General features: G+C 46.2%; 2 protein-coding genes across 2 annotated transcripts in view; both read left to right on the top strand.

The window, feature by feature from the left end:
* The window catches only part of Hkdc1 (hexokinase domain containing 1), a 45419-nt gene that overhangs the window by 19065 nt on the left and 1945 nt on the right, over positions 1-24409 (top strand). Inside the window, exons 6-17 of the mRNA XM_015500552.2 lie at positions 76-175; positions 2093-2276; positions 5759-5914; positions 6565-6798; positions 7613-7917; positions 10274-10419; positions 10508-10627; positions 13121-13216; positions 13344-13443; positions 14366-14549; positions 16670-16825; positions 19743-19976. Coding sequence (XP_015356038.1) covers positions 76-175; positions 2093-2276; positions 5759-5914; positions 6565-6798; positions 7613-7917; positions 10274-10419; positions 10508-10627; positions 13121-13216; positions 13344-13443; positions 14366-14549; positions 16670-16825; positions 19743-19976 — 2015 coding nt within the window. The remainder of the gene's footprint in view (positions 1-75; positions 176-2092; positions 2277-5758; positions 5915-6564; positions 6799-7612; positions 7918-10273; positions 10420-10507; positions 10628-13120; positions 13217-13343; positions 13444-14365; positions 14550-16669; positions 16826-19742; positions 19977-24409) is intronic.
* The window catches only part of LOC107154771 (40S ribosomal protein S11-like), a 31275-nt gene continuing 23881 nt past the window's right edge, over positions 17016-24409 (top strand). The window contains exons 1-3 of the mRNA XM_015500475.2: positions 17016-17033; positions 18341-18346; positions 20362-20366. The gene's annotated coding sequence lies outside the window, so the exon portion shown is untranslated. The remainder of the gene's footprint in view (positions 17034-18340; positions 18347-20361; positions 20367-24409) is intronic.

Genomic DNA, 24409 nt, shown 5'->3' with positions numbered 1-24409 from the left:
CTGCTTTCCTAGGGAAGGGGAAGGGTCCTACCTCCTTCCCACCCACTGATGCTCTCGGGGCCTTGTGTTCAACAGGACCTGGATGTGGATATCCTGGCTTTAGTCAATGACACCGTGGGGACCATGATGACATGTGCCTATGATGATCCCTACTGTGAAGTCGGTGTGATCATTGGTAACTCATTTAAACTTATTTTTCGGAGGTGGGAGAAAGGTGCTTGTTTGGAGCTTAGTTTCAGCAAAACCTGAGTAAATGATGAGGGGGCTGACCCTGTCCATTTAGGAGAAGCGACTTAAGGAGATGGGAAATTGATTCATTCATTCACAAGTGTTTCCCGCAGGCTGTGGTGTGTGGGCCCTGGCCTGAGCCCTGGGCTTGCAGCCGTGGGCTCCTGTGCTCTTCTAGAGTTTGCAGAGGGGAGGTGGGGAAGGACAGGGAGACTGACACTCATAAAATAATTTCTGGTGGTGGTGAGCATGATGAAGAAGTTAACACAGGCTGCCATGACAGAGTGAGGGGTGAGGAGGAGAGGAGGAAGAGAGGGAAGGGTGGAGGTGGAGGGAGAGGTGTCCCTGGCAGGGAGGAGCCTCTAACCTCAGAGATGAGTCCAGGCTGCTTGAAGGAACCTCAGAGGCTGAGGGTGGCTGAATCAAGTAGGAGAAGGCTGGTGGGGGAGGGTGGGAGGAGGGGGAAAGGCCACCAGCTTTTATCCAAGGGGGATGAGAAGCCCTGGAGGACTTTGAGTGGGGGTTGGATAAATGGATAAGTGTTTTAAAAAGCTTTCTTTGGCTGCTGCATGGAGGATCAATTCATGGGGACAAGGATGATCAATCAAGAGGCTGTGCTGTCAGGGGACGTCAGGAGCCCCAGAGATATCCAGCAGGTGGGAGGGGCTCTGCAGGAGGGCCCATGAGAAGGCAGGAGGGACCTGGTCTCTAGGTTGTTCTTGAATAGCCACTTCTCCCCTTCCCATTTCTCTACCATGACTGGGAAAGTTTTCTGAATTGATCTGTCTTAATCTCCAAAAGCACCTCCTCAGCCCAACTGTCTGGAAGGGCAGAGTCTTTAAACCTGAGCAGCTTCCTGTGCCTTTCCATTTCCAGGAGCTCCACACCTCAGAATGGGGTGGCCTCCACCCATGACATCCAGCTGCTATCCTGTGGACAGGATCTCACTGAGTTACTTAGGGCCTTGCTTTTCCTGAGGCTGGCTTTGAACTCGTGATCCTCCTGCCTCAGCCTCCCAAGCCGCTGGGATTACAGGCATGCGCCACTGAGCCTGGCCACGTTCTGCTTTCTTACATTTCCCATTTTTTCATGTTGGCATTTCAAATACTCAGTCCAGCATGTCAGAGAAATAGAAAAAATATTTTAAAGACATCTAAAGCAGCTTGTCTGAGGAATATTAATTCTCATGCTACAGGTGTGCAGTTCAGTGGCTTTTCGTAAACTAACAGAGCTTCATCAATGTCCTTTCTAATTTTAGAACATTTCCATCAACCCAAAAGACTCCAAAAAGACTCCCCTTGCAGGGTTCCCCAAAACTGAAGTATTTGAGGGATTTTCCTGTAGTGATCTTGTATTTGGATATGAATCGTTACTTTCTTAGGTGCTAGTTAATCACTGTCACAGATAAGATAGCGCATATGCTAGAGCCACTTTTAGCAGGGGGTAAGTAGAGTATTTTTAGTGTCAAATAAAAAGGAATGTCAGTAGCTTACAGAGCAGCTTGCTCTGGGTTGGGTGAGTGGGCTTCCCCCCCAATATTTACAAGATTAGCTTAACTCAGCCTTCTCTTCTAAGTGCGCTTTGTCAGCTTTCATGCATATTCATGAGGGACGGCTTCATAATTGACTCCATTCATAACCGCCATCCATTAACACACTGAGAAGCACGGGCTCGGCATGTCAGCTCTATTCCTCATGAGCTTGAGGCTTGCCAAAGCTGCTCTCCTCTGCCAGCACCAGCCCTGGGGAGTGGATCAAAAGCACTTTGTGTGCATTCTTCAGGACTCCAGGCAGTTGGGTTCTCCATGTCCTGCCCAGCCGGGCGCCCTTTCCTCTTTGCATATTCTCTCTGATCCCTTTTCCAGGAACTGGCACCAACGCATGTTACATGGAGGACATGAGCAACATTGACCTTGTGGAAGGCGACGAGGGGAGGATGTGCATCAACACAGAGTGGGGGGCCTTCGGGGACGATGGGGCTTTGGAGGACATCCGCACTGAGTTTGACAGGGAGCTGGACCTTGGCTCACTCAACCCGGGGAAACAACTGTGAGTGCCCATTTGCTCTGATCTGGGCATCGGCACCAGGCACTGCCTGATCCCTGGTGCCTTGTACCTGGGAGGCTCTCCACGTGTGACCAGTCATCTGTCACAATGAGTTTATAAGGCAAGGCTTGTATTTCAGTTTTATTTGGCAGATGAACAGATGGAAGCCAAGGAAGTGGTCTGGCTGTCTCCTAGGTCATATCCCTAGCTCTAGTTCCGCCCGTATTTCTGGAGTAGGATGTGCTTCAAGGCGTTGGAGATGAGGCCGTGAACCAAACCACAGGTCTGGCCCTCTTGGAGCACATAGGCAAGCAGCCACAGAAGGAACCCAGGCATGCCAGGTGCGGTGGCACACGCCTGTCATCCCAGAGGCTCGGGAGGCTGAGGCAGGAGGATTGTGAGTTCAAAGCCAGCCTCAGCAACTTAGTGAGGCCCCAAGCAACTCAATGAGACCCTGTCTCTAAATAAAGTACAGAAAAGGGCCTGGCCAGGCCTTCCTTCTGTGTCTGCTGACCACACCCTTCCCAGCCTCATCCCATACACGTCTCTATATTTAGGTGTCTGCCGCAGCTCTTCATCTACATGCTGAGCTCCCTGAAGGCAGCTTACACGATTGACCTTCCTTTCCTTTCTACACACTGAGTCTTACACATTATTGAACTTCATTGAGAGTTTGTTAAGTGAAAGAATGTTTAAATTAAGAAAAAAAAACATATATATATGTGAAATATATATATTTTCATTCCCCTAGTACCATATATATATATATGGTACTAGGGGAATGAACCCAGGCCGCTTAACCACTGAGCCACATTCCTAGCCTTTTTAAAAACTTTTATTTTGAGACGAAGCCTTGCTAAGTTCCTTAGGGCCTCGCTAAATTGCTGAGGCTGGCTTTGAACTTGTGATTCTCACCCTCCCAAGTTGCTGGGATTAGGGGTATGTGCTGCTGCACCCCATAAAAATTAATTTTGAATTACTGAAAAGTTGTGAAAGTAGTACAACGTTTCCCCATACCCATTCACTCAAATTCCCCAAATAGTAATATTCTATCTCTCTGTATATATGTATGTCTGTGCTTATAACACACATAAAATACACTTACATATGTATGTATAAGATTATTTTTTCTGAGCCAGGTGCAGTGGCACATGCCTATAATTGCAGCAACTTGGGAAGCTGAAGCAAGAGGATTGCAAGTTCGAGGCCAACCTCAGCTATATATATATATTGGGTACTGGTGATTGGATTCATGGTCTAGCAAAGCTATCACTCTGCCACTGAGCTACATTCCCCACTTTTAAAATATTTTTTAAATTAATTTTTTTTATCCTCACTCTTTTTAAAATTTTTTTCTTAATTGTAGATGGACATAATATGTTTATTTTATTTATTTATTTTTATGTGGTGCTGAGGATCGAACCCAGTGCTTCACACGTGCTCGGCAAGCACTCTACCACTGAGCTACCCCCCCCTCCCAGCTTATCCCCACCCTTTTTATTTTTTATTTTGAAAGTAGCTGAGATTACGGTTATGCACCACGTGCCTGGCCCCCACCAGTGTCTTTTTTTTTTTTTTCTGAGCTTTATAGTTATACATAGTAGTTGGGCTCATTCTGACCAACAAACACAAAAAAAATCGATTTCAGTTCATGATCCTCCCTTTCCCTCCCATCCTCCCTCCCCTCTCCCATGCTCCTTCTACTCTACTTATGTTTGCTTGTCTATTCACCAATGTCTTTTTTAAATATATTATTTAGTTGTAGATAGACACAATACCTTTATTTTATTTATTTTTAAATATTTATTTTTTAGTTTTAGGTGGACACAATATCTTTATTTTACATTTCTGTGGCTCTACCACTGAGCCACAACCCCAGCCCTTATTATTTATTTTTAATATTTGTTTAGTTGTAGATGGACACAATATCTTTATTTATTTACTTTTATGTGGTGCTGAGGGTCTAACCCAGTTCACACGTGCGGGGCTGGTGCTCTACCACTGAGCTACAGCCACAGCCCCCCCCTTTTTTAAATGAGTTTCAATTTCTTCCTATCATTGTTTAATTTGATGCTCCAAGTTTTTTCTCCAGATTTAGCCAAAGGAAGTCCCTTCAAGCTGACTCCTGCGTCCTCATGACATGTTTTCATTGCTCTTAAGTAGCTTGTCCTTTAGCACAGAGAACATGTCCCAAGTTCATTTCCCACTTTCCCAGCCCCAGACGCCTTGGTGAATGAATATTTAGGCACTTCCTAGAAATCATTCAAACACTAGAAATGCAAACCCTCACAGCACATTCCTGCCTTGGCTGTACCCACACCCAGCATACCCCAGCTTCCCTGGGGACCCCAGGCAGTCATGTTCCAAGGAAGTGGTGCCCATTTTTTTTTTTTTTTACTTTTTTCATTTTTATCCGTTTCCATTTCACTTAAGATGAATTCCATTCTCTTGAATCCTACCTGAATTTCATTTGATTGTTTTCTGTTTCTTCAATGTTCTAAGATTTTTAAAAAGTGAAATATGCAAGGTAGATTATGAAATAGATTGCCCTTGACTTTGTGTCATATCATGTTTGGAAAATGAAACTTGTAGTTCACCTGGTGGGGGGCTGAGGATTAGCAGCTGTCTGGTGTGCAGACTCAGAGGTATAGGTAGCCTTCCAGATATTGCATCCACCTTATGGTGGATCCTCTGTCTCACAGACAGCACTGTAACAAATACCTGAGACAATTTACTTATGAGAAGGAAAGTTTATTTTGGCTTGCAGTTTGGGAGATTCCAGTCTATGATTGGTTGGCCCCACTGCTTTTTGGCCTGATGTGGGTCAGCATATCATGGTGGGAGCATGTGGCAGAGGAGGCCCATTCACCTCCTGGATGGGCGTGAGAAAAAGAGAGGAAGAGAGAGGGACTAGAGTCCCAACATCCCTTCCAAGGACACTCTCCAAGTGACTGGACAACCACCTTGTGGTCCCATTTCTTAAAATCCCACGACTTCCCAACAGCATTACACAGATTGAGCACCAAGCTTATGACACATGAGCCTTTGCAGGACACTCTAGGTCCAAATGATAGCAGCATCTTTCTCTCTTGGATAGAAGCTCAGTGGAAGTACCTGAAATGTGATTTGTCATGCAATGGTTATGTGATTCCTAGGAAAGGAATGTTGAGTTTCCTTATGCCCAAAGTAAGCATGGCACCCCCACAGCCAGGGTGATTTGAGATAAAGATTCTTGGAGCCCAGCATTTTGTGAACAGGTAGGAATCTTAGATCTTCTCCAACTTAGCCCTTTCCTTGATGAAGAGTGTCGAGGAAAGGATGGTGCTCTTCTGCCAACGGCGTGCTGCACCTGGGCTGGGCTGAGGCCTCCTGATCCACAGAGCTCTTATCCTGCTCTTGACCTTGAGCCATGGCTTCTGGTCTTTGGGATATGATGCTGCATAACCAAAGATGTGGCTTCCACTGATGTGTTCACCAAATTGCAGGTTTGAGAAGATGATCAGTGGCTTGTACCTGGGGGAGCTCGTCAGGCTCATCTTGCTGAAGATGGCTAAGGCTGGCCTCCTGTTTGGTGGTATGAAATCCTCTGCTCTCCACACTAAGGGCAAGATTGAAACACAACATGTGGCTGCCATGGAGAAGTAAGTCACTGACTGTGTCCCTCCTGCCTTGCCTCTGTGGGAGGTGGGTGGCCAGCGGAGCCACCCGTAGATTTGGTGATTTGAGTTCTTACACTTAGATCCCTTCAATGGGCTGCTGGTGGAGATGGCTGGCCTTAGTCATCTCAGTGTCCTGTTCCTCAGGCTGAGAATCCCTGGCATTGCCATGGGCTGTGTAATCAGTTTCGATTCAGCAGACTGGCACTCACCCGGAGTCTGGGACTATGCAGATTTGGGCTACATAGCACAGCGTGGTTAAAAGTATGGGCCATAATCTAATTACCTGAGTTCAAATCTTGGCTCTAGCACTTATTAACTGTGCCACCAAGGACAAGTTACCCTTGTTGTGACTCACCTCTCTCATCTGTACAATTTGGTAGTGACACTGCTTTTCCTTAGTATTTTTGTGGAGATTGAATGTGTTAATACATATGAAATCCTTAGACAAGTACCTGGCGTATAGTAAGTGCTCAATAGATAGTAACTGTTCTTATCAATGTTGATATTGTCATTCCTCTGTCACCATGAACCAGTCTATTTGTATAATCCTGAGAGGTAGGAGAGCTGGTTCCCCCAGGAGGATGTCCGTGGCATGGGGAAGTGTGGTCCTCTCATTCCTGTCCCCTGGCCAGGTACAAAGAAGGTCTTGGTAATACAAGAGAGATCCTGGTGGATCTGGGCCTGGAGCCCTCTGAGGCCGACTGCATTGCTGTCCAGCATGTCTGCACCATCGTCTCCTTCCGTTCCGCCAATCTCTGTGCAGCAGCGTTGGCGGCCATCCTGACGCGCCTCCGGGAGAACAAGAAGCTGGCGAGGCTCCGGACCACAGTGGGCATGGATGGCACACTCTACAAGATACACCCTCAGTGAGTGCCGCCTGTCCACCTGCAACCCCTCCAGCAGGTCTCTCCTGGGGCCGGGTTCCAGTGTTCTCACTGAACGATGCTGTGTATCTGGGCAGCTGGAATGGAACACCCCTGTATAGTTCTAAGATTAAAAGGAAACGGTGAATCCAAAGCCTACTTTCCCCTAAATGGTTGGGTGCTTTTGGGAATCACTCACGAAGACATAGTCTGCTCAAGCCAATTGCCTAATTAGGAAGGCCATCTATCCATCTACCCATCCATCTATATGGGTGTCTGTCCACCCATATATCCATCCATCCATCCATCCATTACTATCTACCCATTTCATCCATCCATCTACCCATCCAACCATCCATCTACCATCCATCCATCCATCTACCATCCATCCATCCATCCATCTTTCATTCGTTATTTATTGAAACCTACTAGGTGGTAAGATTGGAAAATAATTTACACCCAGTTAGAGATGGGAAAAAACAGCAGTGGCAGAAAAACAGAATGGAATCCCCTTTGACTAATGGAGGTCAGGCTGGAAGTTGAGTGGGTACACCCTAGAAAGGGCTAAGAAGAAGATTCTTCTTTAGACAGAGAAGATGCCCAGCTAATACATTATGCATGGATGTACCCCACTGGTGAAATATTAGCTGATCAAATAGGCATTTCCTTGAGCCTCCCAAGTGTCCTTCCACTGTCCCAGCTGTCCTCGTCACCCTCCATAACATTTAGCAACTGCAGATGCAGTCCCCACTCCACCTGGGTCTCTTCCCATTAGTCAGACCTGACTGTTGATATTTTGCATTACTCCTACTTCCAGGTACCCCAAACGCCTGCACAAGGTGGTGAGGAGACTGGTCCCAAACTGTGATGTCCGCTTCCTCCTGTCAGAGAGTGGCAGCACCAAGGGGGCCGCCATGGTGACGGCAGTGGCTTCCCGTGTGCAGGCCCAGAGGAAACAGATTGATGAGGTGCTGGCCTTGTTCCAGCTGACCCGGGAGCAACTGGTGGGCGTGCAGCACAAGATGCGGACTGAGCTTGAGTATGGGCTGAAGAAGAAGACGCAGGCGCTGGCCACAGTCAAGATGCTGCCCACCTATGTCTGCGGGATGCCCGATGGCACAGGTGGGTCTGCAAGCCCTCTGTTCTGAAGGGCCACCCAGAGCTTCCATCAAAACTCTCTAAGTTGGGTGTGGTAGTGTACATCTGGAATCCCAGCAGCTCATGAGGCTGAGGCAGGAGGATTGTGAGTTCAGAGCCAGCCTCAGCAACTTAGCAAGGGCCTAAGCAACTCAGTGAGACCCTGTCTCTAAATAAAATACAGAAAAAGGCTGGGGATATGGCTCAATGGGTAAGTGCCCCTGAGTTCAATCCCCAGCACACACTGTGCCCCCCCCCAAAAAACCCTCCCTAAATCCAGGGAGGTATTCGGTTTTTAGATCGTTGGATTCATGTCTGTAATGAAAGGAGGAGATGGGGGTTCACTCTCCTTCTGAATTGTGGCCTCAGTTGACCCAAGGGGGTGTGTGTGTGCGAGCATGCACGCACATGTGTCTATGTGTGTAGGTAAGGACGTGAGCAGACCCATTCTAGGAGCAGACAGAAGGCTCAGGTCCTCCTGTCCCTGAGCGTCCGTCTGGGTCATTGGGCTGGTGTGGGCTGGTTGTCCTGCCGGTTCTCTCCTGGGGCTTGGATTGCTCTCCTTCCTCTCATTGGTTTCTGCCCTGGACTTTTTCAACTCTTGATCCTGGTCCTGCACCTCGGGCTCAGGGGAGAGAAGCCTCTGAAGAGGACAGTAAGTTCTTTAGAAAAAATATTTTACCTCTTCGAATCTCATGGACTTCTTACTGAAATAATGAACTTTGTGAGCTGATTCACATCTTATAATTTGCATTTGAACCTTTACTTCCATTTCATCTCCAAAAACACTTTGTATGTTTCTCAAAGAGGAAATGATTCCCATTTTATGGATACCCAAACTGAGACTTAGGGATTTAGTGACCTGCTGAGGTCACCTGTTCTGGATCTCTAAACAACGAAGATCTTTCTGAAGCCCAAATCCTTTGAGTTTACATGAGAAACACACCCACACATACACATACACACCCAAACACACCAAAACCCCAAATCCAGCTGGGTGTGGTGATGCACACTTAAGATCCTGATGACTCAGAAGGCTTAGGCAGGAGGATCACAAATTTGAGGCCAACCTTCGCCACTTAGAATCTGTGTCAAAATAAAAAGGACTGAGGATGTAGCTCAGTGGTAAGTGCCCCTGGGTTCAAGGTTCAATGCACCAAAACAAACAACTCCCCTCCAAAAAAAAAAAAAAAAAAAACACAAAAACTTCAAAAACCTCCCAAAATAAAAACAAAGAAAAATCAAATATATTAAAAAAATCTCATAATTACTTAATTATTCATATTCTTCATTTCTTTCATCCTTCTGCCTTCACTCCTCAAAGCTCTGTTACGAACCTACTGCTCTATTCCAGGCACAGTAACCGAGCAGTGAAGTATAGCCCCTGCCCTTGTGGGTGGGGCTCACAGCTGCTAGGCAATGAATGAGTAAGTGATATCAGGTGTCAAGGATCTCGAGTTCAAAACCAGTCTCAGCAAAAGAGATGCAGTAAGCAACTCAGTGAGTCCCCGTCTCTAAATAAAATACAAAAAAGGGCTGAGGATGTGGCTCAGTAGTCGGGTGCCCCTGAGTTCAATCCCCNAAAAAAAAGTGAGTGAGGCTGAGCGAAGGGAGAAGGTTCTTTGGGAAGGAGGCAGATGATGCGGGCAGCAGGGAAGCCAGAGGCTCTGACTGCACATGGGGCCCACAGGTACCAAGGGGGAAGGACTTGACACGGTTTTTCATTAGTCAGGCTGGGGTGTGTGGGGATCAGGGGAAGGAGAGGGAGCAAGAAAAGTCATCCCATGCTGTGACGAGGATCCCTCTAGGCTGCACAGACAGGATGGAAACACCTTCTGGAGTCCTTGCGGTCAGGGTCACCTAGCCCAGAGTCACCCTCAGAGGCCTCTTGCAAGTCAGTTTCAGTGTGTCCTTTACCAGACGCCCTGTTCCTAGAATACGGTGCCTTGGGGTTTCCTAACAGGCCACTGCGGGGTGGAACTTAGAGCCTGAAAGGCCCTCAGAGGCCCAACCTCTTATTCTGCAGATGTGGAAAGGCAGGGCCTGGCCACCCTTGCTTAAGATGAAAAGCCATCTTTCAGAGCCACTAGGTCCCTTTCCTGCAGTTCAGGGCCCTTTTTGTGTCACCTCACCAATGATAGTTTAGGGGCACCTGGCCTTTGCAGTCTGGCCTCAGACAGGTGCAACCTCCCTGTGCAGGACCCTGACCCTCTGGTCTGGAGCCCAGGAAGGCCGGCTCCAGGTCTGCTGGGCTTGGGCCTCTCCTCCTCCCCCCAGTGCCCTGACACAAGTCCCTGCTGAGTGCATGCTGGAGAACACAGCCTTCACTTTCTCCCCACAGAGAAAGGAAAGTTCCTGGCCCTGGATTTAGGGGGGACTAACTTCCGGGTCCTCCTGGTGAAGATCAGAAGCGGACGGAGGTCAGTGCGAATGTACAACAAGATCTTTGCCATCCCCCTGGAGATCATGCAGGGCACTGGCGAGGAGGTGAGTGTAGGGAGGGAGTTTCGTGCCCCGTGGGCGCCACTCGCACCCTGATGGGTGCCCAGTGGTATGGATGTGTCTCTCCCCCCAGCTGTTCGACCACATCGTGCAGTGCATCGCCGACTTCCTGGACTACATGGGCCTCAAGGGTGCCCGGCTGCCTTTGGGCTTCACCTTCTCCTTTCCCTGCAGGCAGATGAGCATTGACAAGGTGAGGCAGCTTGCGGGGGCCACTCTCCTCCTCTGGGGCAGCTCAGGTTTCCTCCCAGGCACTCTTGACTTGGTTGAGGAGTCGTAATTCAGAGCAGCTAGAAACACATGGTGGAATTTTTTTTTTTTCTTTTTTTGTACTGGGGATTGAAGTCAGGGACATTCCACCACTGAGCCACATCCCCAACCCTATTTTGTATTTGATTTAGAGACAGGGTCTCACTGAGTTGCTTAGCACCTCACTGTGGCTGAGGCTGGCTTTGAACATGGGATCCTCCTGTTTTAGTCTCCTGAGCTGCTGGGATTATAGGTGTGCACCACTAAACTGGGCCATGGTGGAATATTTTAACGATAAAAAAAAAAATGTGTGTTTTTTCTTGTTGTTGTTGTTCAAATCCAGGACTTGCTATTTATTAGCCATGTGACTTTGGATGATTTATTTAACTCTCTGTACTTTAATTTCCTCACTTAAAACATGAGGATAGCTGGGCATGGTAGTGCACAATTGTAATCCCAGGGCTTGGGAGGTTGAGGCAGGAGGATGAAGAGTTCAAGCCAGCCTCTGCAAAAAATGAGGCCCTAAGCAACTCAGTGAGACCCTGTCTCTAAATAAAATACAAAATAGGGCTGGGGATGTGGCTCACTGATCAAGTACCTCTGAGTTCAATCCCTTGTTCCCTTTCCCCCACAAAAATGAGGATAAATATATACCCTTTTTTAAAGGTATGTTTTATGGATTCCAAAATTTCTCTGCAATTATATTTGAGGAATATTTTGTTCAGTGAAGGAATGTAACAGGTCCCTGTCAAGTGATTTAGAAAGATCTAGAAGGAGCATCATTGAAGAAGAAAACAAATAGCAGTAGTTTATACTGTATAAATTATTTACTTAAAAACATACATAGGCATAGAGAAAAAGATCTGGAAGGACTCCTACTGGACTAATAGTACAGGTGACCTCCTAGTAGTAGAGGTGATGGGGAGTCAGAAGGGAATGCATTCTTGTCAGTCATGTTTTGTTCTTTAAAGATGATCCTATCCCTGTGTCACTGTGGCCCTAGGAATCAATACATTGTGGGGGAGGGGGAGCTGTGTGCAGCTGTCCACGGTCCTGAAGGGCTGATGGGCTCCGGGACACAGTTGTGCTTCTGACCCAGGGCACTGGGTTTCTAGGGCCTCTTCTTCCAGTTGTTCTGACAAGATGAGCAAGTGGGTAGCTGGGAACAAAACCGCCCATGGCTGGAGGAAAAAAGAGATTAAAAGTAGATAACATTTTTGTGTAACTGCAGTTTACAAGAGAGAGGTATTTCAGTTGGGTTGTCTCTGATTTGTCTACACATGTCAAGCAGGAAAGGAGCAAGGTGGCCCAGTTTCTTGAGGACTGAGGAGAAAAGGAGGGAGACCGGGGCTTGCTGGCCGAGGGCCTCAGGGTGAGGTGGCATCGAGCCACAGGGGTGGGGCACTCCCGGCGGGTTTGCTGGCCACCTCTCCTTCCCAAGACCTCTGTTGGCCCAGATACCCCAGCTCTGCCAGCTGTCCCCTCTCCTGACTTTCTGGGCTGCAGAGCTAGGGCTAGAGTGCCGTCTGCTTCAGGCTAACAGGACAACCTTGGGCTTCTCTTTAAAATTAAAATACTTCTCAAAATTGTAAAATATCTGGGCATGGTGGCGCATGCCTGTAATCCCAGCTCCGGAGGCTGAGGCAGGAGGATCACGAGTTCAAAGCCAGTCTCAGAAACTTAGTGAGGCCCTAAGCATTCAGTGAGATTCTGTATCTAAATAAAATATAAAAAAGGGATGTGGATGTGGCTCAGTGATTAAGCACCCCTGGGTTCAATCCCTGGTACCAAAACAAAAACAAAACAAAACAAAAAAACCAAAAATAGTGTTTCAGATCTTTTTCCAGGTTCATGTGCATATGTAATTTTTAAAAATAAAAATAGAATGATTCACTATCTGTATTTGTTTACTGAGCTTTCACTTAACAGTGCCTAAGGGACATTGTTCTCTAACATCCAGTGTTCTCCTGCAGCATACTTTAAGAGGTTTTTAACATTTTTTATATTCCTGCATAAGATGATAGGTCTCCTGGATATTGTTGCAATCATAGGATGCCTCTAGTTTCTCGCTGTGGAACAATGCTTTGTCAAACATGTTGTAACTGCACCTTTGATCCCATCTCAATCCATCCCAGGATGAATTAGAAGTGGGACTTCTTCTCTGATCCCAGGCTTTGATTCTGGGCAGTAATGGCAGGGAACATGGCTGACCCTTGAAGAACAGGAATTGTGGCAGTGACTCCACACAGTGCTAGACCTTGTCAGGGCATCCTGCTCAGTGACACCTCCGTGCTGTGTTAGGGCTGCAGAGGCAGAAACACAATCAAAAGCATGTGTGCTTGGCTCGCCATCAAATTGTCAGTGTCTAGTAGAAGTCGAGGTTCACGGTGGTCCTTGTGAACTATGGCTCAGATGAATTTCCCCTCCTTTCTTTCAGGGAACACTCATAGGGTGGACCAAAGGCTTCAAGGCCACCGACTGTGAAGGGGAGGATGTGGTGGACATGCTCAGAGAAGCCATCAAGAGGAGAAATGTAGGCCATGTGTTGAGTCTCATGCCTGACCTTGCCCCCTTCCCCTAGGCCCTCTGCTCTGCCACCCTCTGCCCAGTCCCTGTGACTCCTCCACATCCTGCTTCCAGTAGAACTTCCTCCTTTGCAGGAGTTTGACCTGGACATAGTTGCGGTTGTGAATGACACAGTGGGGACCATGATGACCTGTGGCTATGAAGATCCTAATTGTGAGATTGGCTTGATTGCAGGTAAGTGGTTAGATAGTTGCCTGGACTACTATGCTGAGAGTAGTTCTAAGGCCAGGTCATAGGCAAGGGAAAAAATGGTGGTTTACAGATGTCACATGTTTGCTAATCCCATCCCAGTCCTCAAGATATTCTCACACAGCAAGAGGTGGTTTGGGTGGGGCAACTCACTATTTCTCCATTATGCAGATGCTTTGTCCAAGGCAGAGAAGAAATTAATTAAGATTGGGACTCCAGGTTGCCTAATTTTGAAATCTCTACTTAGTATCTTCTTCCATTAAGGGTTCTAAGTCAGGTTTATCCTTTTTGTTGAGGAAGGAGATGACATAGAAAGAAGGGATTTTTTTTCAAATGATGGCTTTGGGACAGACTTTCTTAGGAAGAAAGAGACCAAAATTGAATCACTTTGGACCCAATGTGCACCAACTTGTTTCTCTGGATTCTTCTAGTTCTTAGGGTACGTAGGAAGGGGATGAGTTGGAAAGAAACTGAGAAGAGGGGAAGAGAGTGGCCTGAGATGATACAGACATTTTAGGGACCTTTGGAAGAAATTTGGCAGTGATTAAGGCCAAGGTGGATTCCAAATAGGGACGACCTTCTCTAAGAGGTCGAGGGACACGTGGTTGAAGCCATCTCAGCAGATCTGCATCTCTTTGTTCTGCCTGCTGCTTATATTCAAGGTGCCCAGATGACCCTCTGGAACAACTTCCCCAGGCCAGCCAGCTGAGTATAGAGCTGGATTCATCCAGTCCCGTGGTGCTGGGGATTGAACCCAGGGCCTTGTGCACTTGTGCATGTGAAGCAAGCACTTTACCAACTGAGCTCTATCTCCAGCCCTCCAATCCTGATTCTTATTCACTGCCCCACGCTGCCCAAGACCTCATGGTGTCTTAGAGAACTAAATTCCCTTTGCAATTTCTTCTAGGGACGGGAAGCAACATGTGCTACATGGAGGAGTTGCGGAACATTGAGCTGGTGGACGGGGATGAGGGCAAGATGTGTATCAACACAGAGTGGGGAGGATTTGGAGACAATGGCTGCATAGAGGACATCAGGACCCAGTACGACAAGGAGGTGGACGAGGGGTCCTTGAATCCTGGCAAACAGAGGTGAAGAGGGTGGATGTGGACACTTATACAGGGTGTGCAGGAAGCAACTTTACAGGGCCTAAGGGCGGGTGCTATTTCTGTATCGTTGACATGATAGCTTTGCATGTTTATTATAACTCTCCATCAGCTGTCAATGCAATGAAAGAAAAATATGATGTTTCCCACAGGTAGAAGGAAGGGGTCTCTTTTTCTGATTTCCAGAAGGCACTGTAAGGGCTAGTCTTGGCTCTGGAAGCAAGGTAGAGCTGTCAGAGGTCTACTCACTGGGGCTGGGGGCAGAGCAGGGGTGTGCTCGCTTAATGAGTTCTCTGAGATGGACGCTTAATCAGTCCACTTTAGAAATCGACCTCCTTGGTCTTTTAAGATCTGCTACCAGGTTGGTGATCTCTGGTCTGGGGGACAAGAAAGAGGGCCCCTGTGGTGGATGGGGAGGGAGGGCTTGTTCTCAAGGGCAACAGCATGTCACATCATGGGTCACCATCCATGGCGATGTATATACCAATTACTCATCACACTAAAAACACTAGGAAAAATGACTTTTAAAAATTGGGACTAGATTTTCTCTTGCACTGTGATATGCCTGCTGGAGTGGGGGAGAGAGTGGTAGATTGGGCTGTTATATAAGGCTTTGATGATTGACCTGGGCCCACAAACTGGAACAGGGGGTGGCGAACCCCTTCTGCAGAGCACCAGGTGGTAACTGTTTTTGCAGGCCAAAGGGTCTTTATTACAATCAAGACTTGTATCTGCATATGCAAATTAAGGGGAAATACAGATATATTGACACTGGGAGGGTGGGCAGGTAGGATGTGATGAGATGCCTGGGCCAGGGACACCTTCGTGACTGTTCCTAGAATGTTGTCTAGAAGAGGCTCAGGCAAGGCTAGGACCAGCCCTTGGGCCCCTTGCCTGCCTTTGGCATCAGTCTTTGTCCCTGGAAGGCAGGTGAGCTTTGGTGAGGTCAGCTAAACAGGAATTGCTCCAAAAAGAAGGTAACTTATCTTTGTTTTAGATTTTGTTTTTGGTACCAGGGTTTGAACCCAGGGGTGCTTTACTACTGAGCCACATCCCCAGCCCTTTTTGTTTTTATTTTGAGACAGGGTCTCCCTAAGTTGCTGAGGCTGGCTTTGAACTTACGATCCTCCTACCTCAGCCTCTGGAACTGCTGGGATTACAGGCATGTGCCACTGCACCTGGTGGGACCTTATCTCTGCATCCCAAATATCAAGGCTCTTCTTGAGGGGCAGAGTCCTTGTGCCATAATTTTGTGTTTGTATCCACTGGGGCCCATGTTTTTGGACAGTTTAAGGGCCGAACACTTGAATCGGCCTCGCAGTCACCATTATTCTTCTGTCCTGGTGTTTGGTTTCTTAGGCTGAAAAGATCTCATATCCTTTAGAGAGCAGGAGGCCAGCATGGAAGTCTTAGGAATGCTCCTATCTCCATTGGCCTCTGCAGCCAATGGGAGCCCAGCTCTGACGGTTGTTGGGGATACCCTGCAGCCATTGTTCACCTACCTGGGCAGAGTGTCTTCTGGGTGCCTCGCTGCTTCCCAAGCCCCCTTTCCCCTGCTGTTTGCCCTCCAGGAGCTCACACTCTGGCGGAAAGAGAGAAGAGCTAACATTTTTTGTGCACATTTTATATGAAGGTATTTTCAATGTACATGCAGGTAGATGAATTCTAGTGGAATAAATGGCTCCATACAAAGCCAAGGAGACCCTCTAATAGATCCGATTTGCAGCAAAGCCAGAGAGAATGGGCTTTGGGGCCAAGAGCAGGACTAGGTTTTGCTCAGTGCATCCAGCGCCCCAGATGCTTGCCTTCTGTTATTCTGTGGGTCCCTGATTGGCAGGGGGGCTCCCAGTCCTTGCTCACCTCTCAGCGGGATGTGGGAGAGCTGGACTGGTTCCTGGTGCACGTGGCGGAAGCCTGTCTTCCCACAGCACACTCTTTTCTGCCTTGCATCTGGAGAGAGCCTCTCCAGGCCACCACTGCCCCAGGCCCCCCCTGAACCATCGGCAACGGCATGCCTTCCACACCTGGCCCAGGGTGCATTTTAGAAGCCACTTGCCATCACTGATTTTCCTGTCCTTACCCACTTATCCCTGTTCTCCAAACAGATATGAGAAAATGACCAGTGGCATGTACCTGGGGGAGATCGTGCGGCAGATCCTAATTGACCTGACCAAACAGGGTCTCCTCTTCCGAGGGCAGATTTCAGAGCGACTCCGGACCAGGGGCATCTTTGAAACCAAGTTCCTGTCCCAGATTGAAAGGTGACGTGTGATCAAGTTTACCTGCTGTGTGTGAAACGTTCCAAATGGGATGTGATGTTATCATGCCAGGCTCCGTTAGGGTTCAGAATTTAAAATTAAAACAGGATGGCCCTATTTGGGTGGGGGCTGATGCCTGGGCTGCTCCCTCTCCCCAGCTGTGTAAGATCACAGTCCCAAGATCCCTGAGTGTGGCTTGAGTGGGTTCAGAGTCCTTAGCAGAAATGACTAACTCCAGGAGTTAGATTAAGGCCAAAAAGTAATCTTCTTTTATTCCTGAAATGATGATCTGTCCATAATACAAAAGTCTTACAAAAAAAAATCACCCATATGTTCACTACCAAATAATGATATTTTGCTGGGTGTGGTGGTGCATGCCTATGATCCCAACATCTTGGGAAGCTGAGGCAGGAGGATTGCAAGTTCAAAGTCATCTCAGCAACTTAGTGAGGCCCCTAAGCAACTTAGTGAGACCCTGTCTCTAAATAAAATATAAAAAAGGGCTGGGGATGTGGTTCAGGGGTTAAGCACCCCTGAGTTTAATCCCTGGTACCCAAAACAACAACAATAAACAAAAAATAAAAACAAAAAACCAAATATAAGTTTTGATTTTTATATATTGTATTTCCTTTTAAGTTCTTGAATACATATAAAGATGTTTTCACAATTGCAGTCATATTATATATATCAGAGGTAGAGGAAATAGTAAAATGAACTCAGCGTTTCTATCACCACCATCATTGATGATCAATTCATGACTGAACTGGGTTCATCCGTACAATTTTGTACCCACCTCTGGGTTAGCTTAATTTGAAATAAATCCCATGTTTTATGTCATCTCATATATAAATATTTCAAATGTATTTCTAAAATATGAGTTCACTACAAAAGCATGACCACAGCACCTTTATCATGCCTGAATAGGAAATGATAAGCCTTAATCTCAAAATATCTTCTAGTGTTCTCACTTCCTGAATTGCCCAAAGATAGTGATTTATATAGTTGTTTGCATCTGTAACAAGGTCCATGCATGGCATTTGGCTGATATGTTTCTAAACTCTGTTTTTACCTACAGCTTTTCCCACCCTCTCATTTCTCCTTAAAACATATTTGTTGAGGAAGCTATCATCTTATGTTTCCTATATTCTAGACTTTTCTGATTATAGCAATTAGCATTTTTCTCTCTCTCTTGTATTTTCTGAAAAACTTACAGCTAGATCGAGATGCTTGGTTAATTCAGTGTTGAATTTTGGACAAGCAGATTTCGTAGGTGGTCCTGAGCTGTCTGTCTTTCTTCTGTGATATCACCAGTGGTTGATGTTCATTGCTCCAGCCTCCTGAGTAGCTGGGATGATAGGCATGCACCACCACACACAGCTAATTTTTTTTAACCATAAAAATATTATTCACTTATTTTTTAAAAAGTTTTAAGTGTATGGATAAACAAAAGGAAGAAAATAAGATGCTGGTAATCCTACAACATCTGAATAGCTTTCCTTCTGTTTTCTTGTTTTTGAGCGTGTGGTGGTTTCTTTGTTTTATTTTAGCCTGTGCATGACATTAAAACAAACTAAAAACCAAGGGCAAACATAATATTTTATAATCTATTTTTTACTGTCATGAATATTTTCCATGGCATTAAATATTCTCATAAAACTTAGCAATCTTGCTAAGTTTCTGAGGCTGGCCTCAAACTTGTAATCCTCCTGCCTCGGCCTCCTGAGTTGCTAGGATTATAGGGACACACCTGCTCAATCCTTTTTCTGGCCGCATAAGTTATTTCACAGTTATTCTTTCTTGACAACACACATCTTCCCTGAGTATCTCTGAGACAGTCAAGGATTAGCTTCACATTGTTTAGTTTGAAATTCAGAGCTCTGTGTAAGTATCACCTGTTACCACTAGTTTCCTGGGAAATAATTAGGGTCTAGACTTGAGGCCAGTCTGTCCCTGTGATGAGAGTTTTTCTGCATAAATTTAGAGTCCTATTTGGTGCTCGCCCCTTTTCTTATTTGGCACCAGGGATTCAAACCAGGAGTACTTAACCACTGAGCTATTCCCCAGCCCTTTTTTAATATTTAACTTAGAGACTGGGTCTCGCTGAGTTTCTTAGGGCCTCGCTAAGTTGCAGAGACTGGCTTTGAACTTGCAATCCTCCTGCCTCAGCCTGCTGAGCTGCTGGGATTACAGGCGTGCACTATCACACCCAGCTACGTATTTTATCTTCATCTGTTCTCTTTCTCATTGAATGTACTCAGCCCTGTGCTGGCTTTGGCTAAGAATATAGCTCTATTGTAGTTAGGAAGAGAAAGCAGATAATCAGAAAAAGTTAAGCAGAGGGACTAGGGTTGTGGCTCAGTGGTACAGCACTTGCTGTGAAGCACTGGTTGATATAAATAAATGAATAAAATAAAGGTCTGTCAACAACTAAAAAATTTTTTTAAAAAAGTTAAGCAGAAAGAAAATTTGGCTCCCGATGAATGGGGGCAGAGTCCTGGAGCTGGCCCTTGGGAGAGTGCTAGAGTTGGTGGGAGGGGGCTTGTGTTTGAACCTCTCTTCTCTGCTGTGTGAGAGGGCAGGTCTCTAGCACTCTGAACCCCAGACTCTTCTTCTAAAAAGTGGGCCTCTGGTATATTGGTTGCTGACTCTAACATTAGCGCCTAGTGAGATGAGGGGTGTGAGCATGCCTAACACCAGAGGTGCTCACACTTTGCTCTTTAAAGATGATGGAACTTCTTGGGCTGGTGGAGCCTCTTGAATCTCAGCTTCTAAGCATTCTGTTCCAGCTTTGCCATTGCCTGGATCATTTTCTCTTTCTTCCTGCCAGGACATGCGTGGGGGGCAGTGGGAGGTGGTCAAGCTGCCCAGGTTCCAGAGCCCCAGCAAACGGGGGCTGACACCCTCCTCTGTTTGCCCACAGCGACCGGCTGGCCCTCCTCCAGGTCCGGAGGATCCTGCAGCAGCTGGGCCTGGACAGCACGTGTGAGGACAGCATTGTGGTGAAGGAGGTGTGTGGAGCCGTGTCCCGCAGGGCGGCCCAGCTCTGTGGCGCAGGCCTGGCTGCCATCGTGGAAAAGAGGAGAGAAGACCAGGGGCTGGAGCACCTGAAGGTCACCGTGGGCGTGGACGGCACCCTGTACAAGCTGCACCCGCAGTGAGTGGCCCTGGGAGCGGGGAATGGGGTGGGGCAGGAGCTGTGCTGGTGGCCAACGTAGGAGAGGTGCCCCCGCCCTTGGCTGGCAGGGGGCTGGCACGGGTCGGGAGGACAGGGTCAAATCAGAGACAAGAGGGGAGTCCGGGTGCCTCTGCTTCTTGGTGGCACCTTGTGGGAATATTAGCCAACCTCTCCAAACCCCAGGCTTCTCATCTGTGACAGGCCAGCCCCAGTGATCCCTACCTCTTAGGGCAAAATGCAGGTGGATTAAATGAATTAATTTGTACTAAGTGCTCTCTGCACCACACTTGAAAACCATGTTATTATATTCCCACTTGACCCCACAGGGTAGTAAAGAGACCTGATTATTTTGCAGGGCACAGAGCTCTTGTCAAATATGAGCTGGTGATAATTTTCTTAGCTCAGAGTCCGGGGACAGAAGGACGAAAAGCCCCTGTTGCAAAACGTGGGTTTGACTCTTGGCTCCACCCAGTGGAGGCTGGGAGGCCTCCGGCTGCTTTGCACCCTCTTTGAGCCTTAGTTCTTTTTGTAGAATGAGGACCGAAATCTTACCTACCTCATACGTTGTCGTGAGGATTAGTTTTAAATAGCTTTAATAACGAAAGCTATTATTTTATTTAGTGTTTTGCATTTATTTGGCAAAAACGTGATGAAATAGCTAGCTTCTAAATTTCCATTTGTGTTGAACTGTATTCACGGAGACATTGATATTATGGTGAGCCTCAGCCCTTAGCCCTTGCTCTGCTGTGGGTAACTGACGGGCACCTTCTCTTGATCTTCCCCTGGGTGTCACAGAGTTTTGGTCTGGTCCCTTGAATCAAAACTTGAACAAGGGATAGGAACCATATGATTACTTCAATAGGTGCAAAGAACTTGATAAAATCTAATGCCCATCATAATAAAAGCCCTCCACAAACTAGGAATAAAGAAACTGCCTTAACCTGGTAAAAAGCATCTGTGTAAACCCACAGCTAACAAATGTAATGGTAAAAGAGTGGGCGATTTAGCCAGGCGCGGTGGTGATCACCTGTAACCCTAGCAGCTTGGGAGGCTGAGGCAGGAGGATCGTGAGTTCAAAGCCAGCCTTAGCAACTTAGGGAGGCCCTAAGCAACTCAGTGAGATTCTGTATCTACATAAAATACACAATGGGGCTGGGGATATGGCTCAGTGGTCGAGTGCCCCTGAATTCAATCCCAGGTTGCTGCCCTCCAAAAAGAGCGGGTGTTTTGCTTTTAAGCTCAGGGACAAGTCAAGGAAGTAGACTCTCACCACTGTTGCTCAGCAATTCCTGTCTCAAGTGTGGCCACCAGATGATCACATGGCTTTTTATCTCTCAGACAAGGATTGATCCATGGGTGAGGCTTTCAGAATCCAGACTAAAAATATGTGACCCTCAAGGGGACAATCAATAGTGAATCTAGCCATGGCAGTTAGGGAAGAAAAGTTTTCAAAGAACATTCTATTGGAAAGTCCAGGGAAAACTGTCTTTATTTGCAGATGACAAGATTTCATATAGAGAAAATCCCAAGGAATCCACGCACACACTCAAAAATTACTCGAGCTAGTAGACAAGTTCAGCAAAGTTCAGGATGCAAAATGGATACACAAAAGCCAATTGTAGCTGGGTATGGTGGCACATGTAAATCCAGCTCCTCAGCAGGCTGAGACAGGAGGCTCCCACGTTTGAGGCCAACCTGGGCAATTTAGTGACACCCTGCCTCATAAAATAAAATGAAGAGGGCTGGGGATGTAGATCAGTGGTAGAGGACCCCGGGTTCAGTCCCTGGTACAACAATAAGAACAGAGATAAAGTCAATTGTACTCTATATACTTTCAACAAACAGCCTAAAAATGAAACTAAGACAGCAATTCCTGGGACTGGGGTGGTGGCTCAGTGGTAAAGTGCTTACCTAGCATGTGTGAGGTACTGGGTTTGATCCTAAGCATCACATAAAAATAAATAAATAGGGCTGGGGATATAGCTCAGTTGGTAGAGCACTTGCCTCGCATGCACAAGGCCCTGGGTTCAATCCTCAGCACCACACACACACACACACACACAAAATAATAATAAATAAAATAAAAATAAAAAATAAAAGAAAGCAATTCCACTTACAATAGCATCAAAAGAACAAAATACTTAGGAATACACTTAACCAAAGAAGTATAAGATTTTTACTCTGAAAATTGCAAAACATCTAAAGACAATAAAGAAGAAATAATATAGGTAAATGGAGAGACATCTCATGTTCATGGACTGAAGGACTTAATATTACTATGAGAGCAATAATACCCAAATTGATCTACAGATTCCACATAATCCCTATCAAAATCCCATCTGGGCTGGGTTTGCAGCCCAGCGGTGAAGCACTTGCCTAGCATGTGTGAGGCTCTGGGCTCCATCCCCAGAACTGGGGGGAAGAATCCAATTGGTTTTTTTGGAGAAATTGTCAAGCTGCTCCTAAAATTCATATGTATTCAATGTAAGGGTCCAGAACAGCCCAAACAATCTTGAATAATAAGAAAGTTGTAGGGCTGGGGTGGTAGTTCAGTGATAAAGCGCTTGCCTAGCATGAGTGAGACGCTGGGTTTGATTCTCAGCACTGCATGTAAATAAATTAATTAATTAAAAGTCCACTGACAACTAAAAAAAATTTTTTTAAAAAAGTTTTCAAACTCACATTTCCTGATTTTAAAATCAGTGATTAAGACAGTATGGTACTGGCATAAATGGAGACATATAAATCAATGGAATGTAATTAAGAATCCAGAAATAAACCCTTATATATAGGTCAATTGATTTTTGATAAAGGCACCCAAACCACTCAATGGTCAAAGCCCAGTCTTTTCAACCCACGGTGTGACAACTGGGTAGACACCAACAAGAACACAGAGTGGGACACCTGCCTCCCACCACGCATGGCGTTAACTCAAAATGAATCGAAGCCCTGAATGGAGGAGCTAAAACTGAAAAATCTTAGAGGAAAACGTATGTAACTCTTTGTGACCTTGGATGAGATAATGATTTCTTAAATCTGACATAAAAAGAAAAAAGAAATAAGCAACAATAACAACAAAAAAAAGACAAATTGTACTTTATCAAAATTAAAAATGGGGCTGGGGTTGTGGCCCAGGGGTAGAGCGCTCGCCTAGCATGCATGAGGCATGGGGTTCAATCCCCATTACCACATAAAAATAAAATAAAGGTAATGTGTCCACCTACAACTTAAAAAAAAAATTAAAAATGTGCCAGGTGAGGTGACACACGCCTGTAATCCCAGCGGTTTGGGAGTTTGAGACAGGAGGATCAGGAGTTCAAAGCTAGCCTCAGCAACAGCAAGTTGCTAAGCAACTCAGTGAGACCCTGTCTCTAAATAAAATGCAAAATAGGGCTGGGGGTGTGGCTCAGTGGTCAAATGTCCCTGAGTTCAATCCCCGGTACCCCGCCCCCTGCCCCCCCCAAATTTAAAAATGTTGCTGGGAGCAGTGGTGCATGCCTGTAATCCCAGTAGCTTGGGAGTCTGAGACAGGAGGATTGTGAGTTCAAGGCCAACCTCAGCAACTTAGTGAGGCCCTAAGCAACCCAATGAGACCCTGTCTCTAAATAAAATACAAAAACGGGCTGGGGATGTGGTTCAGTGGTTAAGTGCCCCTGGGTTCTATCCCCTGTACCTAAATAAATAAATAATAAAAACATGTTGTGCTTCAGAGGACACCACAAAGAAGAGACAACCCACAAAATAAGAGAAAATATTTGTAAATCATATATCTGACAAGAGACTTATATCTAGAAAAGACCATTTAGGACTCAACCTAAAAAAGACAAATTACCCAAATAGCAAATGGATGAAGGCTGTGCAATGGAAGAAGATATACAAATGGCTATGAGCACAGGAAAAGGTGCACATATCATTAGTCCCTAGGAAAATGCAAATTGGCCATAAGATAACATCTCCCCCACTGGGATGACTATTAGGTGACAGACACAATAGCAACTGTTGCTGAGGATGTGATCCAGTTGGAGCCCCCATACACTCAGGAGGGAACACAAACTGATGTGACTGCTTTGGGAAACAATTTGACAGTTCCTAAAAGAGATAAACATAGAATCACTCTGTAACCCAGCATAGAATCACTCTATGACCCAGCAATCCTATTCCTAGGTATACCCAAGAGAACTGAAAACCTATTTCCACAAAAGAACCCATAGCAAGATGATTCATAAGAGCTAAAAAGTGGAAACAGCCCAAGTGTCTATCAGCTGATAAGTCAATAAACAAAATATCATATAGTTCTATAATGGAATATTATTCTGCCATAAAAAAGAGAGTGAAGTACAGACACATGGACAACATTGGTGCACCTTGAAAGTATGTTCAATGACCAAAGTCAGACAGTAAAGGCTACCTAA

Source organism: Marmota marmota, unplaced genomic scaffold (assembly GCF_001458135.2).
Source record: "Marmota marmota marmota unplaced genomic scaffold, marMar, whole genome shotgun sequence".
In the NCBI taxonomy this organism is placed as follows: domain Eukaryota; kingdom Metazoa; phylum Chordata; class Mammalia; order Rodentia; family Sciuridae; genus Marmota; species Marmota marmota.
Note: the sequence above shows the minus strand (reverse complement) of the source record. Positions and strands in the feature narration are given on the sequence as shown.